Source organism: Pongo pygmaeus, chromosome 1, assembly GCF_028885625.2.
Source record: "Pongo pygmaeus isolate AG05252 chromosome 1, NHGRI_mPonPyg2-v2.0_pri, whole genome shotgun sequence".
Lineage (NCBI taxonomy): Eukaryota > Metazoa > Chordata > Mammalia > Primates > Hominidae > Pongo > Pongo pygmaeus.
This window is the reverse complement of record NC_072373.2, coordinates 2,219,040-2,239,578: the sequence shown is the minus strand read 5'-3', so window position 1 is coordinate 2,239,578 and position 20,539 is coordinate 2,219,040. Positions and strand designations below refer to the sequence as shown.

Genomic DNA, 20,539 nt, shown 5'->3' with positions numbered 1-20,539 from the left:
TGGCACATGGTGTAAGCACTTACTAAGTTTCAACATTATCACTACTGTTGTTATTAGAAGTCTATCTTTGGGCTGGGCACGGTGGCTCATGCCTGTAATCCTAGGACTTTGGGAGGCCGAGGCAGGTGGATCACTTGAGGTCAGGAGTTCGAGACCAGCCTGGCCAACATGGTGAAACCTTGTCTCTACTAAAAATACAAAAATTAGCTGGGCCTGGTGGCAGGTGCCTTGTAATCCCAGCTACTCAAGGAGGCTGAGGCAGGAGAATTGCTTGAACTCAGAAGGTAGAGGTTGCAGTATGCTGAGATCATGCCACTGCACTCCAGCCTGGGCGACAGAGCAAGACTCCGTCTCAAAAAGAAGAAGAAGAAGAAGAAGGCGGAGGAGGGGGAGGGAGAGGGGGAGGGGGAAGAAGAAGAAGAAGAAAGAAGAAAGAAGAAGTAGTCTCTTTGGCCACAAAGATTTCTTTTTTTTTTTTTTTTTTAACTTTTTAAGTTCCGGGGTACATATGCAGGTTTGTTATATAGATAAAGTGACATGGGGGTTTGTCGTACAGATTATTTTGTCACCTAGGTATTAAGCCTAGTACCCATTGGTTAGTTTTCCTGACCCTCTCCTTCCACCCACTCTCCACCCTCTGAGAGGCCCCAGTGTGTGGTGTTCTCTTCTATGTGTCCATGTGTTCCCATCACTTAGCTTCCACTTATAGATGAGAACATGTGGTATTTGGTTTTCTGTTCTTGCATTAGTTTGCTGAGGATAATGACCTCCAGCACCGTCCATGTTCCTGCAAAGGATATGATCTCATTCTTTTTATGGCTACGTGGCATTCCATGGTGTGTATCTACCACATCTTCTTTATTCAGTCTACTATTGATGGACATTTAGGTTGATTCCATGTCTCTGCTATTGTGAACAGTGCTGCAACGAACATACACATGTGTGTCTTTATAACAGAACAAGTTATATTCCTTTGGGTATCTACCCAGTAATGGGGCTGCTGGGTCAGAAGGTATTTGTTTTTCGGTCTTTGAGGAAGAACCACACTGTTTTCCACAACGGTTGAACTAATTTCCACTTTCACCAACAGTGTGTAAGCATTCCTTTTTCTCTGCAACCTTGCCAGCATCTGTTTTTTGTTTGTTTTTTGAGATGGAGTTTTGCTTTTGTTGCCTGGGCTGGAGTGCAATGGCATGATCTTGGCTTACCACAACCTCTGCCTCCCGGGTTCAAGCGATTCTCCTGCCTCAGCCTCCCGAATAGCTGGGATTACAGGCATGCACCACCATGCCCGGCTAATTTTGTAGTTTTAGTAGAGTTGGAGTTTCTCCATATTGGTCAGGCTGGTCTCGAACTCCTGACCTCAGGTGTTCCACCTGCCTCAGCCTCCCAAAGTGCTGGGATTACAGGCGTGAGCCACCATGTCCAGCCTAGCATCTTTTATTTTTTGACTTTTTAATAATAGCCATTCTGACTGGTGTGAGATGATGTCTCATTGTGGTTTGGGTTTGCATTTCTCTAATGATCAGTGGTGTTGAGCTTTTTATCATATCCTTGATTAAGACCCATCAGTCAATTTGTGGAATCAAGATTGGCTTCAAGATAGACTAACTCCTCGTAGATTTTTTCACTAACAGTTATAATCCCTGAACCGCAGACCCGACACTGAAAAGGTCCCATCATATGGGCACTCCTGCTGCTGAAAAAATGGAACATAACAGTATTTCAGATAAACCTGTGAGAAGAGGAAACTAAGTGGAGGTAGAATTCAAACTTGTTCAGAGAAAGATACAAAACGAGAGACGTGAAATAACCATCGTCTGTAGGTCTGACAGCAAGAAATAGAGATAGAAGAGCTTCATTGGAAGTTTTGAACTGTTCACCGTAAAAATATTAATGGTGAATGCTTATCCATCACGTCTGTGTGTCAGGCACCGTTCTAAGTGCTTTATGTTCTTAACCATTTGCAGTAAATACTGTTATCCTTCCCATAAAACAAGTGAGGAAAGAGAGGCTTAGAGAGGGGAAGTCAGTGGCCCCAAATCCTGCAGTTGATAAGTGATGGACTTAACCAGGATTTAACCCTAGGCAGTCTGATCCCAGAGCTCCGAGTGCTAATCGTTCACCCTCTCCTTCCTCCCACCCTCCAGCCTCAAATAGACCCCAGTGTGTGTGGTTCCCCTGTATGCGTCAGGAACGTAGGGCCATTCAAGCAGCCTTTAGGTTATAGAGATGATTTACAATCACATGGAAGGAGAGTTTTGCTTAAAACTGGTAGAAGAAATAGGTAAAGTAAGTGGGAAATGATGTAAGCTTGTTAGCTACACAAATCATCTTCACAACTCGAAACCTGAATATCTTCAGTGTTCAGTTGGTGTATCTTCACTATTTGATATGCAATAAATATTCTCTCATCTTTTTCACTATAAGAGCAACGTCATTTTTCAGTTTCCACAAGCTGGATTCAAGTAGATCCCCCAAATCCTTAAATATCTGTGACCGTTGGTATATGAACAGTGGAAGCATTTGATCATCTTCCTAAAAAAAAAAAAGTGAAAAAAATTATAATGATAGACCTTATATCATCAGAATAAAAAATATTGTGTGTATATGAGTGGGGTGCCCATTAAGTTCCCCTTTGGGATAGAAAACTGCTTTTGAAAGCTGCTAGCAGAGGCAGTAAGTCACCTAGGAGCAGCTTTGTTTCGGATGACGCTAAGTTACTGCCAGTAGGGAAAACTGGTGAGATAATTCAAATATCTTCAATTGGAATGTTACTTACATAGTGTTTTAATACTGTCGAAGGAGTATTAAAGGAGTCTTGAGGAGCCAGTGGGTGTAGGGGCTCTCTCATTGGTAGGGTTTTGCCGATGCTTCCCCTAACCTGTGGAGGCAGTACCCCTGAGAACTAGGGATGCCCTGGGGCAGAGTCCTGGAAACAAATGGTGGAGGAGATGGTACCGTACTGGCTGAAAATGGGAACAGCAGAGAGCAGGTAGTGTGACATGGTGGAGTAGATGGTACCGCACTCACTGAAAATGGGAACAGCAGAGAGCAGGTAGTGTGACATGGTGGAGGAGATGGTACCGCACTGGCTGAAAATGAAAACGGCAGAGAGTAGCACTGGGATTCAGTTTCTATTTCCCTGAGTATTAGTGAAATGCCTGTTCAAATCCTTTGCCGATTTTTTTCGAATGTGCTTTCCAACATATTATCTTTTTTTAATCTTAAAAGTAATTGTTTATTCTGAATACTAATGCTTGCTAAATAATACTAATATATTTTCCAGGCTGTGGTTTATTTGAAACTTTGTTTATGGTGTCTTTCATTTAACCAGTTATTCTTTTTTATTGTGAGATACGTAGACCAAAAAAGTACCCTAAATGTATTGACAGGCCAAAGTGAACACACCTGCTCTAGAGAGCCCACTGCCTGGAACTCCTCCTGTCACCTTCTTCCTGTCCCAGAAGCAACTGCCAGCCTGAGTTGTGTGGTCACTGTTTTCTTGCCTTTCTCAATAGTTTTGCCGCCTAGAGTATATCCCTAAACAGTATATTTTGCCCTCTTTGAATGTTTATAGAATCATATTGGATGTCATCTTTCTTAACTTGGTTTCCATCACTATTGGAACACTATTCTTGTTGCCTGTGGCTGTTGTTCACTTGCATGGCAATGAAGTGTTACACAGCATAGAGGGGGCCAAAATTTACCCGTCTTCGGTGAACATATATTAGGGATGTTTCCCGTTTGGGGCTACTATGGAAGAGGGTTTTGTGAACAGCAGTGCACATCAACTAAGATTTCTGTAGTGTTTTTCAACTGGCCCCTCGTCTGAACCACAGAACGGAAATGATTTGAATAACTATTTTCTCAGTTCTTTCAAGAATGTTGTGTAACTAGTGCCATCCTAGACACGTATGACAGAGTTAGCTTATTTCATATGTCAGATGCCTCACTGCAGTAGGTTCTCAAACTTGAAGGCAGAATCATGGAGAGGGTTTGTGGAAACACATGTTACTAGGCCTCACACCCAGAGATTCTGATTCAGTAGGTCTGGGGTGGGGCCCTGGAATTTGCATTTCTGACAAGCTCCTAGATGCTGCTGAAGCTGCTAGGCCATAGGGCACACTTCAAGAATCTCTGCCTGAGGCATTAGGGCTTAATTCTCTGCAGAACCAGTTCACCCATGAAGGAAGGAAGAGTTGAATTGCAGGCTTCTAGGTTCTAGTATCTTCAACTTTTAATAAGTAAATGCCAAATAATTTTTAAATGGTTGTACCAATTTATACTCCTCTCAGCCATACATGACAGTTTCTGTTACTTCATATCTTCACCAAAACTTGATACTGTCAGGCTTTTTAATTTTTGCCAGTATGGAAGGTTAATAATGGTATCTCATTGTGGTATCAGTTAGTATTTCCCAAACTATTAATGCGATTAAGCACTTCTCCATATATTTATTGGCATTTTTAATTTCCTCTTTTGTGAAGTTCCTGTTCAAATCTTTTGACATTTTTTTTTCTATTGGGTTGTCTGTTTTTCTTTTTGGTTAGTAGTAGTTCTTTATTTTGGATATTAGTTCATTATATGTTAAATCTGTTGCAAAGAACTTTTCCCATTCCTTCTGGCTTTTTCATTTTGGTGTCTTTTGATGGACCAAAGTTCACTATTTTAATTTAGCTGAATTTATCAGTCTCCCTCTTTAAAGCTAGGGGTGTGTGTGTGTGTGTGTGTGTGTGTGTGTGTGTGTGTGTGTAATGCATAAGAAATCCTTTTCCACTGTGAGGTCATAAAGACAGTCTCCTAAAATATCTTCTGAAAGCATTAGAGGCAGGGCATGGTGGCTTATGCCTGTAATTCCAGCACTCTGGGAGGCTGAGGCGGGAGGATTGCTTGAAGCTAGGAGTTTGAGACCAGCCTGGGCAACATAACAAGACCCCATCTCTATTTTTAAAGTATTTAAATAAATAAATAAATAAATAAAAGCATTAGGGTTGTGCCTTCCACATTTAGCTCTTTAATTCTCACCTGAAATTGATTTCTGGGGTAGTTTTAGATAGGAATCCAGTTTCATTTTTCCCCATACATATTCCTAATTCCCCAGCACTGTTTATTGAAAAGTCCATCCTTGACACATTGATGAGCAGTTCCACTTGGTTGTATATCAAGTCTGTAGTCCTGAATAAATCTGTTTCTGAGCCTTCTGTTCTTTTTCTTTGGTTATTTATGTATCTTTGGGCCAACACCTTACCTCACTGCCTCTGTTACAGAGGCATTAAAATGAAGTGTTGATATCAGGTAGGGCAAGTCTTTCTGTCTTGTTCTTGGGTCTGGTCTCATCTTGGCTAGTTTTTGCTTTTGCAGTTCCATACAAATTGTAGAATTATCTTGTTAGGTTCTATTACATTAGATTGGAATTACAATTACACTGACTCTTGGGGAAGAGTTGACAGATCTACAATAACAAATCTTCCAAACCACAGAGAGATGGCAATTTCTCTATCTATATCCTTTTAAACATCTCTCAAATAAGTTTTAAAATTTTCTCCATACAACTCTTACATATCTTATGTCAGCTATAGGCCTAAGTATTCCATATATTTGATGCAATTATCAATGGTGTCTTTTATTTTAAAAATAATTTTCTGCTTGCTGCTGTTATATTCAAATACAGTTAATTTTTAAATCTTGATTTTTGTATCCAGCAACTTTGTAATTCATTTATAAATTCTTGGGGATTTTCTGTCTATACAAGCAGGTCATCTGGGATAATACTAAAGGCAGCACAGTGTGGTGGGAGAGTATAGACTGGGGAACAGCACCGGCAGGCTCTGGACCTCAGCCCTGCCACAGATGAGTGATGTGTCTTTAGACACGTTCCATGAACTGTAAAATAAGGAGAGTAATAGTACCTGCCTCATAGGGTTGCTGTGAGAATTGAGTCAGTAAATGTAGAGCACTTGGTAAGTGTTACATAAGTGTATGCTATTATTGTAATTACTTTTCTTTCCCTTCCGATCATGCTTTGTATTTCTTGCCTTACTGCACTGGCTAGAACCTAAGGGACAGAGATCAAGAAAGCTGGCATCCCTGACCTCCTGATCTGAAAGGAAAAGCTTTCAGTCATTCATCACTAAGCATTTTGTCCACTGTGTGTTTGTCTTAAGATTGCCTTTATCAGATTAAGGAATGTCCATCTTATTCTTAGTTTGCCAAGAATTTTTATTGTCATAGGATGTTTAATTTGGTCACATCTTTTTCTGCATCTGTTGAAGTATCAAATTATTTTATCTTATAGTCTCTTAATATGATGAATTACATTTGGTTTTATAATGATAAACCAAACAGGGTAGTCTGTATATTGTATTGTAAAGTGAATGGATATCAATCGTGCAGTGACCATGGTTACGTGGAGCCAGCCGGATGTGCACTAAAATAAAAAGGTCAGAGCAGAGACAGATGGCAGCCTGAGAGGGCAGTAGATTCGCGCTCACAGAGCAGGTCAAGCGAGGCCTCCTCGCCTTGCTCTTCCGCTTCAGCATATACATCTCCAAGCTCAGGAAATACAGTTACATCAAATGTCTAAATTAGATGGAAAGAAATTCTGTATGCTCCCAGGATTCCAGTTACAGGAGGTTTATACCATCTGAGTCTGAAAAGCTGCCCTCTTGCCATGTTCATGCTTTGGTAGAACACCTTCAGAGCCTTGGCAAGCTCTCGGTCAGAGCCGGCTTGCTCTGTGCACATTTGGCTCATCTCCCTGGCGGATGGCAGTTGCGCAGTCATCCCACTGATCTTCAGAGTGTTGGAAGGCTTCTGGGCTGAGGTGGAAAAAGGTAACATTGATTTATGTATCTCTTTCTCTGGGCATTTCTATATTTATTTATTTTGGTGGCATTCTACTACATCAGCATTTATCAGGCACCAGTTTGGATCCATCCAAAGGAAAGGGGAAATCTCACAGGGCAGAAGAAATGTCCAGCATTTTTTGTTTATGAAACAAGATATGAATTAACTCACTTAAAAGTTTGTTTCTTAAAAGACAAATACACATCCCAAATGTAAGAGTCTAGGGATAAGCTAAACAGCCAAGACTGGAGCAGTCTCTCACCTTGACCAGAAGCAATTTTCGTGAGTGATGCTTTGAAAAGCACGTTCTCTTCTCTCAGGGCTCTGTTAATGTTCCTGAGCAGTTCTGTCTTCTGCTCTAGCTTGAGCAGCTTCAGATAAAGTTCTGGTATCTGGTTTGATGCTGCCTACGAGAAAACATGTCAATTTCATCTTTTGTTGTATCATCTGCATATCCTTTGAGACTGGCAATGTTTGCTACCATGGGAAAATCAAATGGGATGGGAGTGTGTGTATGGTGAGCAGAGTTTAAGCCCCTGAGGGTACACAGGAGTAGGGACACATTTGTAGAGAAAAGGGACAGATGAGCCAAATATTTACAGCCCATGTGTCAGATAAAAGATGACCTATGATTGATTCTCATGTTTATCACCTCCAACATCTTATTCAACATGGATATCATCACTATATAGATAATAATTTTTTTAAAAAGCCCAGGCTGGGCGCAAGGGCTCATGCCTGTAATCTCAGTATTTTGGGAGGCTGAGGCAGGCAGATTGCTTGAGCCCAGGAATTCGACACCAGCCTGGGCAACATGGCAAAACACCATCTCTGTAAAAAATACAAAAATTAGGTGGGTGTGATGGTGCACGCCTGTAGTTCCAGCTACTCAGGAGTCTGAGCCCAGGAGGCGGGGGTTGCAGTAAGCTGAGATGGCTCCATTCCACTGCACTCCAGCCTGGGCGACAGAGCGAGACTCTTTCTCAAAAACAAAAAACAAAACGGATTTCAATAAATCCCTTCTACTTAGATAATCAAAAATGGTTAATTTTCCATGGGAGGCGGTGATTTGGTTTTCGTTCTTCAAAGTCTCCCTTTATTGCCTTGTCTTTATTTATTTATTTATTTATTTATTTTGAGACAGAGTCTCGCTCTGTCGCCCAGGCTGGAGTGATCTCAGCTCACTCCCTTTGCAACCTCTCCTTTGGGGTTCAAGCAATTCTCCTGCCTTAGCCTCCCGAGTAGCTGGGATTACAGGCGTATGCCACTACGCCTGGCTAATTTTTCTACTTTTAGTAGAGCTGGGGTTTCACCATGTTGGCAGGCTGGTCTCAAACTCCTGACCTCAAGTGATCTGCCAGCCTCGGCCTCCCAAAGTGCTGGGATTACAGGCGTGAGCCACCGCACCTGGCCTGCCTTATCTTTCAATATCCTTTTGGCCTAATTTGTTTAAGCATATCTGGTGCTTCTGCCATATCATAATACAGTCCTTTTGTTTCCAACTAAAACCTAAAAACTGTTTTGCTTAGATAACACGGTTTTACTGGATATTCTTTCTGATAATTAGAATTTCTGCTTCAGTTCTGTAAAGAGTTCAGTACACACTGACCACAGGCCAGAGACCGGGAGGGACATGTGGCCCCTCTATTAAATAGTTGGGAAATAGTCGTCTCAAAGTTAGAGAAACTATGAGGGAAAATAGTCATCTTAAAGTTAAACAGAGAAACTTAAGAAAACTTTGTGATAAGCTGATTTTTAAAACTTGAAGAAAGACTGGCCTGCCCCCTGCAGGGTCCACACGGCAGGTGGCGCGTGTGGCTCTGTTCCGCGGTGCAGGCTGGTACCCTATCTGAATGCCCCGCTTTGCATCTTCCTTCATCCAGTTGACGCCAAGGCACCAGACAATGTGAATCTGAAAATCATCCTCTTGCCCACCAGCTCCAAAGGGTCGATAACCACATCCTCCTCACCATGCGTTCTACAAACAGAAGAGGTGAACGTTGACCTTGGTTAGGCTGGGTCCAAGGAAGTTAAGATTGTGATGTTAAGGGGGTTAAATAGAATCCTTAAGAGAGAGCTAATTTCACTGAAGACAGGATCAGTAGAGTTCATTTGTGCATTCGAGAGACACTGAACAAGAACCCGTTACCCTGGCACATCAAAGTAAGATCAGGCCTTCTCAAGGATCTCCCTGCCTGGAGGAAAAAGGAAGATAAACAGCCTCATGTGATAGATGCACACGGATGTAGATGCTAAACTTGCATTGAAGATTTAGGTAGGTCCCCAGTGGGACAGAGTGGGAAAGCCAGCGGCTGCCCAGATGCAGCCTCTCAGGTTGTCATTTTCCTTTTCCTTTGTTGCTTTATAGTCTAGAGAGAACCCCAGGCCTACAAGCTCAGAAACTGACTCAGACAGCTTTCCAACAAGGGACTGCTGTCCTCTCAACCAGGCTCACAAAGTCTGAAACCTTTCAAATTAAATTCATTAATTTGCAACAGGAAATACAACTTGCTGCGCAGCCCAGAAGCTCGAGGTTGCCAAGTGATCAGAGTAAAGGCAGTGAGTTGTTGGGCAGCTTGGTTTCTTGGTCATGGAACCTTGAGGTTCTCTCTTCTTGAGCTGATTTCTTCTTCAGAAAGATGGAAAGGTTGCACTGAGTGCCGGTGAGGGCCTGGCACCCAGACCAGCCCCCCGCCAGCCTCTTGGCTTAGGATTGCTAAAAGACTTTTGCTTTTGTAAAAACTGCCTGTGACAGATGAGTATCCAGAGAGAACAGTTGAGGGTAACGAGGCAATGTTTAGGACAGAGCTGATAGCTCAAAACAAAGCCTGTGCCCACAGAAAGGTCAAGTGACAGCACAGAATGAGGTCAGGCTTCACAGTCCCTACCTTGAGAAAAGGGCTGAGCTGCAAAATCAGCTTCTACTTCTGGCTCTCGAAGCAGGTTGGGCCTTCAGCATCGGAAAGCGTCCCACGCAGCAGATGCCAGGCCCACAAGGCCAGGAGGGGAGTGTGGGTGAGGTGGCCCTGCAAGCCACTTGGCTTCTCTCCTGAGGGTCCATTGTTTGGAACCCACCCAGCTCTTTCGGTTTTGTCCAAGGCTCCTTCCACTATATGCCTCTGCTAGATGTCCTCCTCATTCCTCAGGTCCCCCAGGGGATAGCAAAAATCAAATTTGTTGAGGCCAAATGGTGAATGAATGAGCTCTTTTGTCTTATGAATGACCTGTTCCGGGTACCAAGTTGACCACCCCATCAGGAGAACTCAGGCCTGCTCTGGATTTTCTGTGTGTGACTGACCCAGAAGTAGGCAGGGGGGAGAAGGAGACACTCACTGTCCTGTGGGGGAGCAGGGTGCTATGCAGATATGCAGCACCGCCTCCTCCAGCCCGTCACAGTTCAGAAACTCCACTTGCTCCTCCAGTTTCATGCAGTAGGCCAGCGACTGGAGCCAGATGTGAGCTGAGCCCAAGCGGACGACCTCGACAGGATCCCAGAAAGGGTCATCTTCTTGAGCCACAAAGCCGTTATCTCCATCTAGAAAGCACTGCTAAAGTTCCTGCATTAGGAATTTCCTATTGATGAACTTGGCTTTTGACCATATCCACACCTGGAAACACAGAGGTAGGTCACCAGTATTTGATTCATCTGCTGCTCTCACAATTCATCACTCTGATTTTTCCCAGTACGTTCCCTCCATTGACTGGGTTTGTGGTACTCATGACCACATCCCACTCTCTCCAAACCTAGCTTTGCTGACATCAAGAATACCGTATTCATTCCTGGACCTGTTACTTCACCATTGCTTGAGCCTAGGAAATGACTTAGAGGAGATGATGAAGGGGTTAGAAAATAGACCCTCTCAGGAGAAATGAAGGTTTGGGGCTTATGGTGTGCACAATGGTCCTCAAAGATGCCTATGTCCTAATCCCCAGAACTTGTGAATATATTACTTTGCATGGCAAACGGAAATTAAGGTTTGTCATCAGCTGACCTTAAAATACAGAGATTAGCCTGGAGTATCCAGGTGGCCCCAATGAAAGCACAAGGGTCTTCAATGTGGCCGAGAGAGGGGTCAGAGAGAGGCTACGTGGCGACTTTGAAGATGGAGGGAGGTGGCCTCTAAAAGCTGGAAAGGGCTGGGAAACAGATTCTCTTCCTCAGGCCCAGAAAGCAGTACCGCCCTGTCGACACCTTGCTTTTAGCCCAGTAAGACCCAATTTGGACTTCTCATGTGTAGAACAATAAGGTAGTAAGTTTGTGTCATTTAATGAGCCTGGTCATTCATTAACAGCACCCATGGAAGATGATGCAGGGGTAGTTAGTCTGGAGAAGAGCTGAGAAGTGGCTCCCCCGCCATGATTGGAGTGCACACGGGCACACATCCACACGCACAGGAGACACTCCCCACAGCCTTCCCAGCCCAGCATGACAGGCATTCTGAGCTCCATTCTGCAGAGACCCAAGCAGGCGTCCGTCCTTGTTCAGGGGTTCACCAGTGCGCAGCAGATACAGGAAAACAGCCTGCCGCTGTCTTCCTCCTCACTGGGTGAGAACAGGGCCTCTGTCAACACTGGCCCTGGAGAGGGGACACACCTGAAGCCACAGGATGAGGGATTCCAGGTAGGTCGTTTTTAGACCATAAATATCAGGTAAAACTAACAACTCCTTTTCTGGGCAACTTGAAAAGCAAAAGCAAAAATCAACAGATAAGTCATTCTATGTATGATGTCTCTTCATAAAAAGGACATTCTCAGGACTCTGAAAACAGATGGCATCTTTTTCTGTTGGCCTCAAAGTGAAGAACCAGAGTGCTCTCCTAGGGGTGGCACCACCATTAAATAAGAATATGGGGGGCTGGGCGTGGTGGCGCACGCCTGTAATCCCAGCACTTTGGGAGGCCAAGGCGGGCGGATCACGAGGTCAGGAGATCGAGACCATCCTGGCTAACACAGTGAAACCCTGTCTCTACCAAAAATACAAAAAATTAGCCGGGTGTGGTGGCGGGCACCTGTAGTCCCAGCTACTTGGGAGGCTGAGGCAGGAGAACGCTTTAACCCAGGAGATGGAGCTTGCAGGGGACCAAGATCGTGCCACTGCACTCCAGCCTGGGTGACAGAGCAAGACTCCATCTCAAAAATAAATAAATAAATAAATAAATATATATATATATATATGGGGCAGCAGGGAACAACAGGAGTTCTAGTCATTGTGGTTTTTCTGTTTGTGTTTTTCTTTTCTTTTTAAGACATGTGATCTTGCTCTGTCACCCAGGCTGGAGTACAGTGGCCCAATCTTAGCTCACTGCAGCCTTGAACTCCTGGGCTCAGGTGGGCCTCCTGCTTCAGCCTCTGAGTAGCTGGACTGCAGGCATGTGCCACTGCACCGGCTTATTCTGGTTTTTCTTAAAGACTTTAGGGAACTAAGATCATGGGAATCTAAATAATAAATGAATTCACTGCCTCATTACCTCTGGATATCAGACCACAGGCCTGGTGTCAGTTAAAATTGCATGTCATCCTTGGCCTGAGGAGGAAACAGGTCGGCGAGGCTCCGGGATAGGCTGCGAGCCCATGCTGACTCCCGCCTGCTCCCAGGTGGGCTCTGCAGGCCTGGCTCAGAGTTCCCTGGCAGGATGTGCTGCTCACCAGAGCCAACAGCTGTTGGGTGAATACTGCTGAAAAGTAACCACAAGCTGGCAGCATTTCCAGGTCAAAAAACCATCCCCAACCCTCACCACAGCCCTGGTTTGCTCGTGAGCTTGTCTATGATGCGTGACTCCCAACAGCTGCACAACACTGCGTCCTCCCTGAGAGCTGCAGCAGTAGTCACCGTCCACACGGTCAGCAGGGAGGATAGGTAAACATGTACAAGATCAGCTGCAAAGTACCATTTGTGTTTCTAGCTGGGACCCACAGCTGTCTCTGCTGGTCTTCTAGTCTTCAGAAGTGCCTGTCTCACATGCACTGCTCACATCTACACACCATGTCACAAGAGACCCCCCAGACCACAGCCTTCCAGAAGCCTTCTTCTACACACCGTGTCACAAGAGACCCCCAGACCACAGCCTTCCAGAAGCCTCCATCTACACACCGTGTCACAAGAGACCCCCAGACCACAGCCTTCCAGAAGCCTCCATCTACACACCGTGTCACGAGACCCCCAGACCACAGCCTTCCAGAAGCCTCCATCTACACACCGTGTCACAAGAGACCCCCAGACTACAGCCTTCCAGAAGCCTCCATCTATACATGTCACCAGAGACCCTCAGACTGCAGCCTTCCAGAAGCCTCCTGAGGAAAGCAGGGCTTCATCTGAAGACAGGTCACTGGCACTAAGCTTACTTGTTTTTTTGAGACAGGGTCTTGTTCTGTCGTCCAGGCTGGAGTATAGTGGCGTGATCACAGCGCACTGTAGCCTCGACCTCCTCAGGCTCAGGTGATTCTCCTACCTCAGCCTCCCCAGTAGTGGGGACTACAGGTGCTCACCACCATACTCAGCTAATTTTGTATTTTTTGTGGAGACGGGGTTTCACCATGTTGCCCAAGCTGGTCTCGAACTCCTGAGCTCAAGCCATCCACCCACTTCGGCCTCCCCAAATCCTGGGATTACAGATGCGAACTGCCGTGCTGGGCCTAATCTTACTTGTTTTAATGTAAAAATGGACAGTCTTGAGGATGACAGATTGGTAAGATTCATATCTTCATGAGAAAAAAAAATAGAAAAAAAAAAAAAAACTGTACGGCCCCCTTAAAAGAGAACCTGGTGTGTTTACGCAGAAGCAGTCCTATCAGACAGCTACCTGTCCCAATGACAGGATGCTGGGCTGAAGGAAAATTACATTTCAGCATGAATCCAGGCCCTCAGCCCTCCCATGCAATTCTCCCAATGATAAGTGTGAGAACACCGTCTCCTGTTCTGTTTCTGGTAATGACAGGCAGGCGCTCATGAGTGCCTTCGTGTGCACTCAGTAACCCTTCTGCTAGCAACAGTTTAAAAGGCTATTTTTCGAACTACCTTAGACTATAATACAAAATAGAATAGCACGGAAAATGGTTTTTTAGAATTACAAATTTTCTTAAAACAAGGTCTGACAAGACAGGAAACTGCCAAGCCAAATTCTAAGGGAAAGCCTGGCCCGAAAGAGGCACGTGGAATATTGGGGCACCAGAGCCACTTTGCCCCAGTGGCCTTTGCTGGAAAAAAAATGCAAAGTACAAACACACTGAGGGGTCCCCTCCAAGACCTCATGGAACATGGCGGAGAAGTCCAGGCTGACTTCCCAGGGTGAGGGTTTCATGGGAGACCCTCTCTGCATCACACAGAACTGCAGGAAAGGGGTCAGTCTCTGAGGAGCTGGGCTCCAGGAGGATCCTTGCTCGGTTTCCTCCCTGGGGCAGGATCTTGGCAGCCCCAGCACCTGGAGGGCGAAACCCTGTGGACAAGGTGGTGGGTGCACAGGTGCTGACCACATGGCACGCCCACACATGCTTATAGTCTTATTTCACAATTTTTAAAAGCTTTACAAAAATCGGTCTTGGCCCAGAACATTTTGGCAATTTTCGGGCGATGAGCAGATGAGCAGAAAAGTGAAACTCAGAGAAGCTTCAGTTGCTGAGCAGGGAGGGAGCAGCCCGGGGTGGGGGCCGGAGGCGCAGCCTCGCAAGGCAACGGATGAGTGTGCCGGAGCCGGAAGCCTGAGGGCTGCTCCAGGGGCCTGATGTGCACAAGGGGTGCTGCAAGATGGGCCTGCGTTTCTGTTTCCTCCTTTGGAGGCAGAGGGAGAGGAAACAGGGTCTTAAGTTTCTAAAATGGAGCTTCCTGATAGTAAGGTCCAGCCAGTGGAGTTGGTGAAACAGCCTTTTCTGGAGTCCCTAGGAGGATGGCTTTTCTCATTGCTGCAGAAAGGCAGTCAGTGCTCTCACAGGCACATGTACACACACACACTTGCACACACACACGCACATACGTACATGGACAGACACCACCACCAATTGTATAAACTCCCAGGCTCCCTTCTGGTACAAAAGCCTTTGAGTCGTACTCAGCATGAACAGATGCTCAGTGCAGGCTAGGTTAGGAACGCTCCCAGGAGCTGGTGCTCTGAGGGAGGGTCCAGGACAGGGAATGGCTGGTGCTGGGAGGGAGGACCCAGGACAGGGAACTGGAGAGTGGATCCCCCTGTTACCCAGAGCTCCAGCTCATACTTGGAATACGTTTAGCCCTTGACTGGGTCTCCGGAGGCTGCAGCTGGTAAAGGTAACCTGTGTCCCTGTGGATCCTCACCTCCTGAGTCCCATCCCCGTGGATCCTCACCTCCTGGGTCCCGTCCCCGTGGATCCTCACCTCCTGGGTCCCGTCCCCGTGGATCCTCACCTCCTGGGTCCCGTCCCCGTGGATCCTCACCTCCTGGGTCCCGTCCCCGTGGATCCTCACCTCCTGGGTCCCGTCCCCGTGGATCCTCACCTCCTGGGTCCCGTCCCCGTGGATCCTCACCTCCTGGGTCCCGTCCCCGTGGATCCTCACCTCCTGGGTCCCGTCCCCGTGGATCCTCACCTCCTGGGTCCCGTCCCCGTGGATCCTCACCGCCTGGGTCCCGTCCCCGTGGATCCTCACCGCCTGAGTCCCGTCCCTGTGCGGCTTCACCTCCTGAGTCCCATCACCGTGGAGTCTCACCTCCTGGGTCCCGTCCCCAAGATCCTCACCTCCTGAGTCCCGTCCCTGAGATCCTCATCTCCTGAGTCCCGTCCCCGAGATCCTCACCTCCTGAGTCCCGTCCCCGTGGATCCTCACCTCCTGGGTCCCGTCCCCGTGGAGTCTCACCTCCTGGGTCCCGTCCCCGTGGGGCCTCACCTCCTGGGTCCCGTCCCCGTGGAGTCTCACTTCCTGGGTCCCGTCCCCGTGGGGTCTCACCTCCTGGGTCCCGTCCCTGTGCGGCTGCACCTCCTGGGTCCCGTCCCCGTGGATCCTCACCTCCTGGGTCCCGTCCCCGTGGATCCTCACCTCCTGGGTCCCGTCCCCGTGGAGTCTCACCTCCTGGGTCCCGTCCCCGTGGATCCTCACCTCCTGGGTCCCGTCCCCGTGGAGTCTCACCTCCTGGGTCCCGTCCCCGTGGATCCTCACCTCCTGAGTCCCGTCCCCGAGATCCTCACCTCCTGAGTCCCATCCCTGTGGATCCTCACCTCCTGAGTCCTGTCCCTGTGGGGCCTCACCTCGTGAGACCCGTGGTGGGTCACCTTCACCAAGACCTCCTTCTGTAGGTCATAGCCCCTGGAATCTGACGATGCCAAATTTTTCACCTTCAATTCCATGTTAAGTCCCTGGTAAAAGAAACACTTCTCACTGAGTAATTGTACATTTGGCCGGGCACAGTCCCTCATGCCTGTAATCCCAGCACTTTGGGAGGCTGAGGTGAGTGGATCGCTTGAGCCCAGGAGTTCAAGACCAGCCTGGGCAACATAGCAAAACCCCATCTCTACTAAAAATACAAAAATTAGCCGGGCATGGAAGTGCACGCCTGTAGTCCCAGCTACTTGGGGAGCAGAGGTGGGAGGATCACTTGAACCCAGGAAGTGGAGGTTGCAGTAAACCATGATTGCACCACTGCACTCCAGCCTGGGCGGCAGATTGAGACCCTGTCAAAAAAAGAAAGAAAGAAAATCCTACATTCACAGCTCATACCACCTTTGCAATTTCTTTTTCGTTCTCCCACCTTCCGGCTTCCTAAATGATGAATGAATAAGACTTTCTCTAAGATGTCCCACTCTTGCCCCTTGGATTTCCCACTAAGAGGAAAGACAGAGCACCAGATTTTCTCCATTCTATCCTGGAACTAACACTTGGAGTCCCTACCAAATTGATTAAATCTCTTACAAGGTTCTGGCTGATGGGAGCTCATGTCTCCAGGGAGCTGTCCCCAGCCCAGGTGGCCTCCGTGGCACAGCAGCCATCAGGGTGCCTAGACCCGGAGAGGCCCCAGGACCATCTGGCAGGGCCTGCTCATGGCCAGCAAGAGTTGGTCTGGGATCCCGGTGGCCCTGGTAGGCTGCTGGTGAAAGGAATGGTACTCGGGACTGGGCTGGGCAGTCTGGCTTCTGTCGCTAGTTCCCTGAGAGTCCTTGGGAAGGCACCCCTGCCCCACAAGGCCTTGAGGTCCTATCTGCACCTGGCATACCAGCTCCTGGCTCTAGCTAAATTACCTTCTTCAGCTCTTTATTCATTTGATTTGCTTCTGCAACCAGCGGCATCAGTTTGATGTAGTCCTGGAACGCAGCCAGGACACTGGGGTCTGCCTTGCCGTCTCCACCGTCCGCAGCACCTGGCAACAATCATAGTGGAGGCGAAAGTCAGTCACTTGTTCTGCCATGAATAATTTTTTTTTTTTTTTTGAAATAGAGTTTCACTCTTGTTGCCCAGGCTGGAGTGCAGTGGCACCATCTCGGCTCACTGCAACCTCCGCCTCCCAAGTTGAAGCGATTCTCCTGCCTCAGCCTCTCGAGTAGCTGGGATTATAGGTGCGCACTACCACACCTGGCTAATTTTTCAATTTTTAGTAGAGATAGGGTTTCACCATGTTGGCCAGGCTGGTCTCGAACTCCTGACCTCAGGTGATCTGCCCACCTCAGCCTCACAAAGTGCTGGAATTACAGGCGTACAGGCATGAGCCACCATGCCAGGCCCTTTTTTTTTTCTTTTTTTTTTTTTTTTGTTTTGTTTTTTAGACAGCTGTCTCGCTCTGTCGTCCAGGCTAGCGTTCAGTGGCATGATCTCTGCTCATTGCAGCCTCCACCTCCCAGACTCAAGCAATCCTCCCATCTCAGCCTGCTGAGTAGCTGGAACTACAGGTGCAAGCCACCATGCCTGGCTAATTTTTAAAATATTTTATAGAGATGAGGTCTCACTTTGTTTCCCAGGCTGGTCTTGAACTCCCAGGTTCAAGCGATCCTCCTGCCTTGGCCTCCCAAAATGCTAGGATTACAGGCATGAGACACCACGCCCAGCCACCGTGAATAAATGTGTATGCTTATTTGTTCATTCATTCGTTCAGCTGTTCATCAAATATCTACATTTTAAAATTACAAGCATGTAATTTAAAAAAAAAAAAAAAAGGAAAATGGCACTGCCTGGCTTCTCCTTACGTGGCTGCTTATCTCGACCCATGAATCCTGGCCGCAGGCAGGAGGTCATCTGCCCCAAGTTCCCATTCTTGGTCTCAGGGTCCTTGACCCAAGGTGGCTCCAGACTGGAGGTGGGTGGGGCGAGGTGAGACATGGCTGGCTAGACAGAAGGCCTGGAGGTATCCTCAAGCTGCTGCTGCCACAGCAAGCGACCTGTGCTTCTCTTATACTTGGGGTGGCTTGAAGGAGGGGCTCGTGGAGATTATGGGAGGATCAATATCCCTCGCAAACCCAGGCTGGTACTGCCTCTAATCAGGAAATCTCAACTCTTAGGGACCCCTGGCCTGTGGGTGCACACAGTGCCCTTGGCCCTGAGGTCTGACTCCAAACCGCTCACACAGCTGCTGCCTTGTTGGGGACCCAAGTCTTCCCTAGGGTCCGAGCCAGGGTCTGGGGCTGGTTCAGCTTCATGGCACCACCAGGGCCACAAGGGCAGCGGCACAGTCAACCTCTGAGGGCAAGTCAATGAACAGATGGCTTTTCCGGGCCTGGTATGACAGAGTCTTGCTGGTTCGTTGTTTTGTTTCGTTTTGTTTTGAAATGGAGTCTCGCTCTGTCACCCAGGCTGGAGTGCTGTGGCACGATCTCAGCTCACTGCAACCTGCTCCTCCCAGGCTCAGGCAATTCTCCTGCCTCAGCCTCCCGAGTAGCTGGGACTACAGGTGTGTGCCATCACATTCGGCTAATTTTTTGTATTTTTAGTAGAGACGGGGTTTCACTGTGTTAGCCAGGATGGTCTCGATCTCCTGACCTCGTGATCTGCCCACCTCACCTTCCAAAGGGCTGGGATTACAGGCGTGAGCCACCGCGCCCAGCCTGGTTCGTTTTTAAAAGTTGAGAACTTCAGCAGAAGAGCAAGGAGGTGAATTTCAAATCGATTTATTTTGCTGAAATTCTGAGAGAAACACTGTGGTGTAGGGAACAAGGAGGAACTCTTTTGCATACACACAGGTGGATCTGCCCACTTTCCACCAGCGGTTTCATTACTGCGAGTTCAGGCAGAGTTCGGGTATTGAGCAAAGCGTGGGGCCCCTCCAGGAAGGCCGCACATCACTGAGATCTCAGCGGGCTCCAGCCTCACCTGGATTCTGGGGGAGCCACCGGAGCGCGGTGAATCGGGGCCGGGGAGCGGGGGGGAAGGCGTGCGAAAGCCCCAGCAGAGACAGGCAGAGGCGGGCGGCCAGCGTGGGATACTGCTGGGGGCTGCGTTAAGGGGAGAAGGGGAGATTCTGTCTCAGAAGCCTCGGGCTGCGCGTTCTTCTGGGCTGCTCATTGCTAGCCCAGAGCAGGCCCCTGCCGGCCCCTCTTGAGTTGGGCCACTGCTTCTGCAGGCCCAGCAGGCCCCTGGGGGCGGCCGGAGGCCACTAACTGGCTTCTCTAGTTCAGCATTCTTCCCTCATTTGCTGTGTACCCCACTCTCTTCTCTACCCCTTTGAACCATCTTTACCCTCATTCGTCAGGGAACATTTAACGAGTTGAATGTTGAACGTGTACTCACTCTATATGGAAATCATAATTCAATTTTGTAAACATCAGACTTTGACAAAACAAACGATGATTTTCTTAAGGAAAGCAGAGAGACAGAGTGTGAAATCACTGCTCTCAGATCGGCACACGGGAGAGGCCAGCAGTCAGGAGGGGGCTCACCGAGTTTGTCTGCGCTCACTCCCTCCCTGGCTGCCCTCTCCAGCAGGCAGAAGTCGTAATCGAACCTGCTCAGGTCCTCACTGCCCCGCTCTGAAGGAAACCCCACGTACAGGCAGGTGCTGCTGGATCCCAAAATCAGGCGGTCCTGGGGAGGAGACGGTGGGCTCAGGAGGGGTTCGAGGCTAAGGAGGGTGAGGTGAACCTCCCCAGTGAGAAGGATCTGAGGAATGTCCTTCCCTCAGGAATCCCCCAGACAGGGAGAGACCCAGACAGGAGGGAGGTGGCCTCTGGCTCCTGCGTTCACCTTCATCGCACACATTGAGGGTGTGACTCCCTTGGCCCTGTGGGTCTGTGGGGACCACCCAGAGCCAGGCCCTCCCTCCACGCTTTCCAGGCTGGTCTGGGCGAGTGCAGCCATGGCTGCAGGGGGCACCAGGGCCTAACTCAGACTGCAGGCTAGAGACGGCCTCTTCCCAGGGGCGATGCTCAAGCTAAGCCCTTCTGGGTGGTAAGTCTTGGGGAAGCAGAGACAGCTGCTGAACAACCAAAAGAAGGGCAGTGTGGCCAGGACCGGAGGCCGAGGGAGGTCACTGAGGGGGCTTTCCAAAGGGAGAGTGGCCAATCCCCATCTGCCTGTCCTGTCTGAGAGGCTGTGGCCACCAGGGAGGGGAGAGGGCTGCTGGGAAGCTGTCAGGGGCCCCAGGGTTGGCGGACTGGAGAGGAAGAGGCAGCGATGTTTGCAAGATGCTGTTCAACCCCTCTCAGTGACAGGCTCTTAGAAAAATCTAAAATGGCACAAAATGTTAGAGCTGGAAGGGACCTTGGAGAACACCTAGTTCAGCCCTCCTTGTTTTCCAGGTGAGGTCGG

At 48.2% G+C, this 20,539-nt stretch overlaps 1 protein-coding gene across 1 annotated transcript in view; it reads right to left on the bottom strand.

Annotated features, from left to right (window-relative positions):
- Positions 1–512: 512 nt before the first annotated feature.
- Positions 513–20,539, bottom strand: part of LOC129014734 (kinesin-like protein KIF28P) — a 72,125-nt gene continuing 52,098 nt past the window's right edge. Inside the window, 9 exon segments of the mRNA XM_063661249.1 lie at positions 513–2,538; positions 6,631–6,821; positions 7,112–7,256; positions 8,612–8,772; positions 8,775–8,827; positions 10,183–10,457; positions 16,060–16,167; positions 17,047–17,165; positions 19,672–19,816. Coding sequence (XP_063517319.1) covers positions 2,386–2,538; positions 6,631–6,821; positions 7,112–7,256; positions 8,612–8,772; positions 8,775–8,827; positions 10,183–10,457; positions 16,060–16,167; positions 17,047–17,165; positions 19,672–19,816 — 1,350 coding nt within the window. The 3' untranslated portion in view covers positions 513–2,385.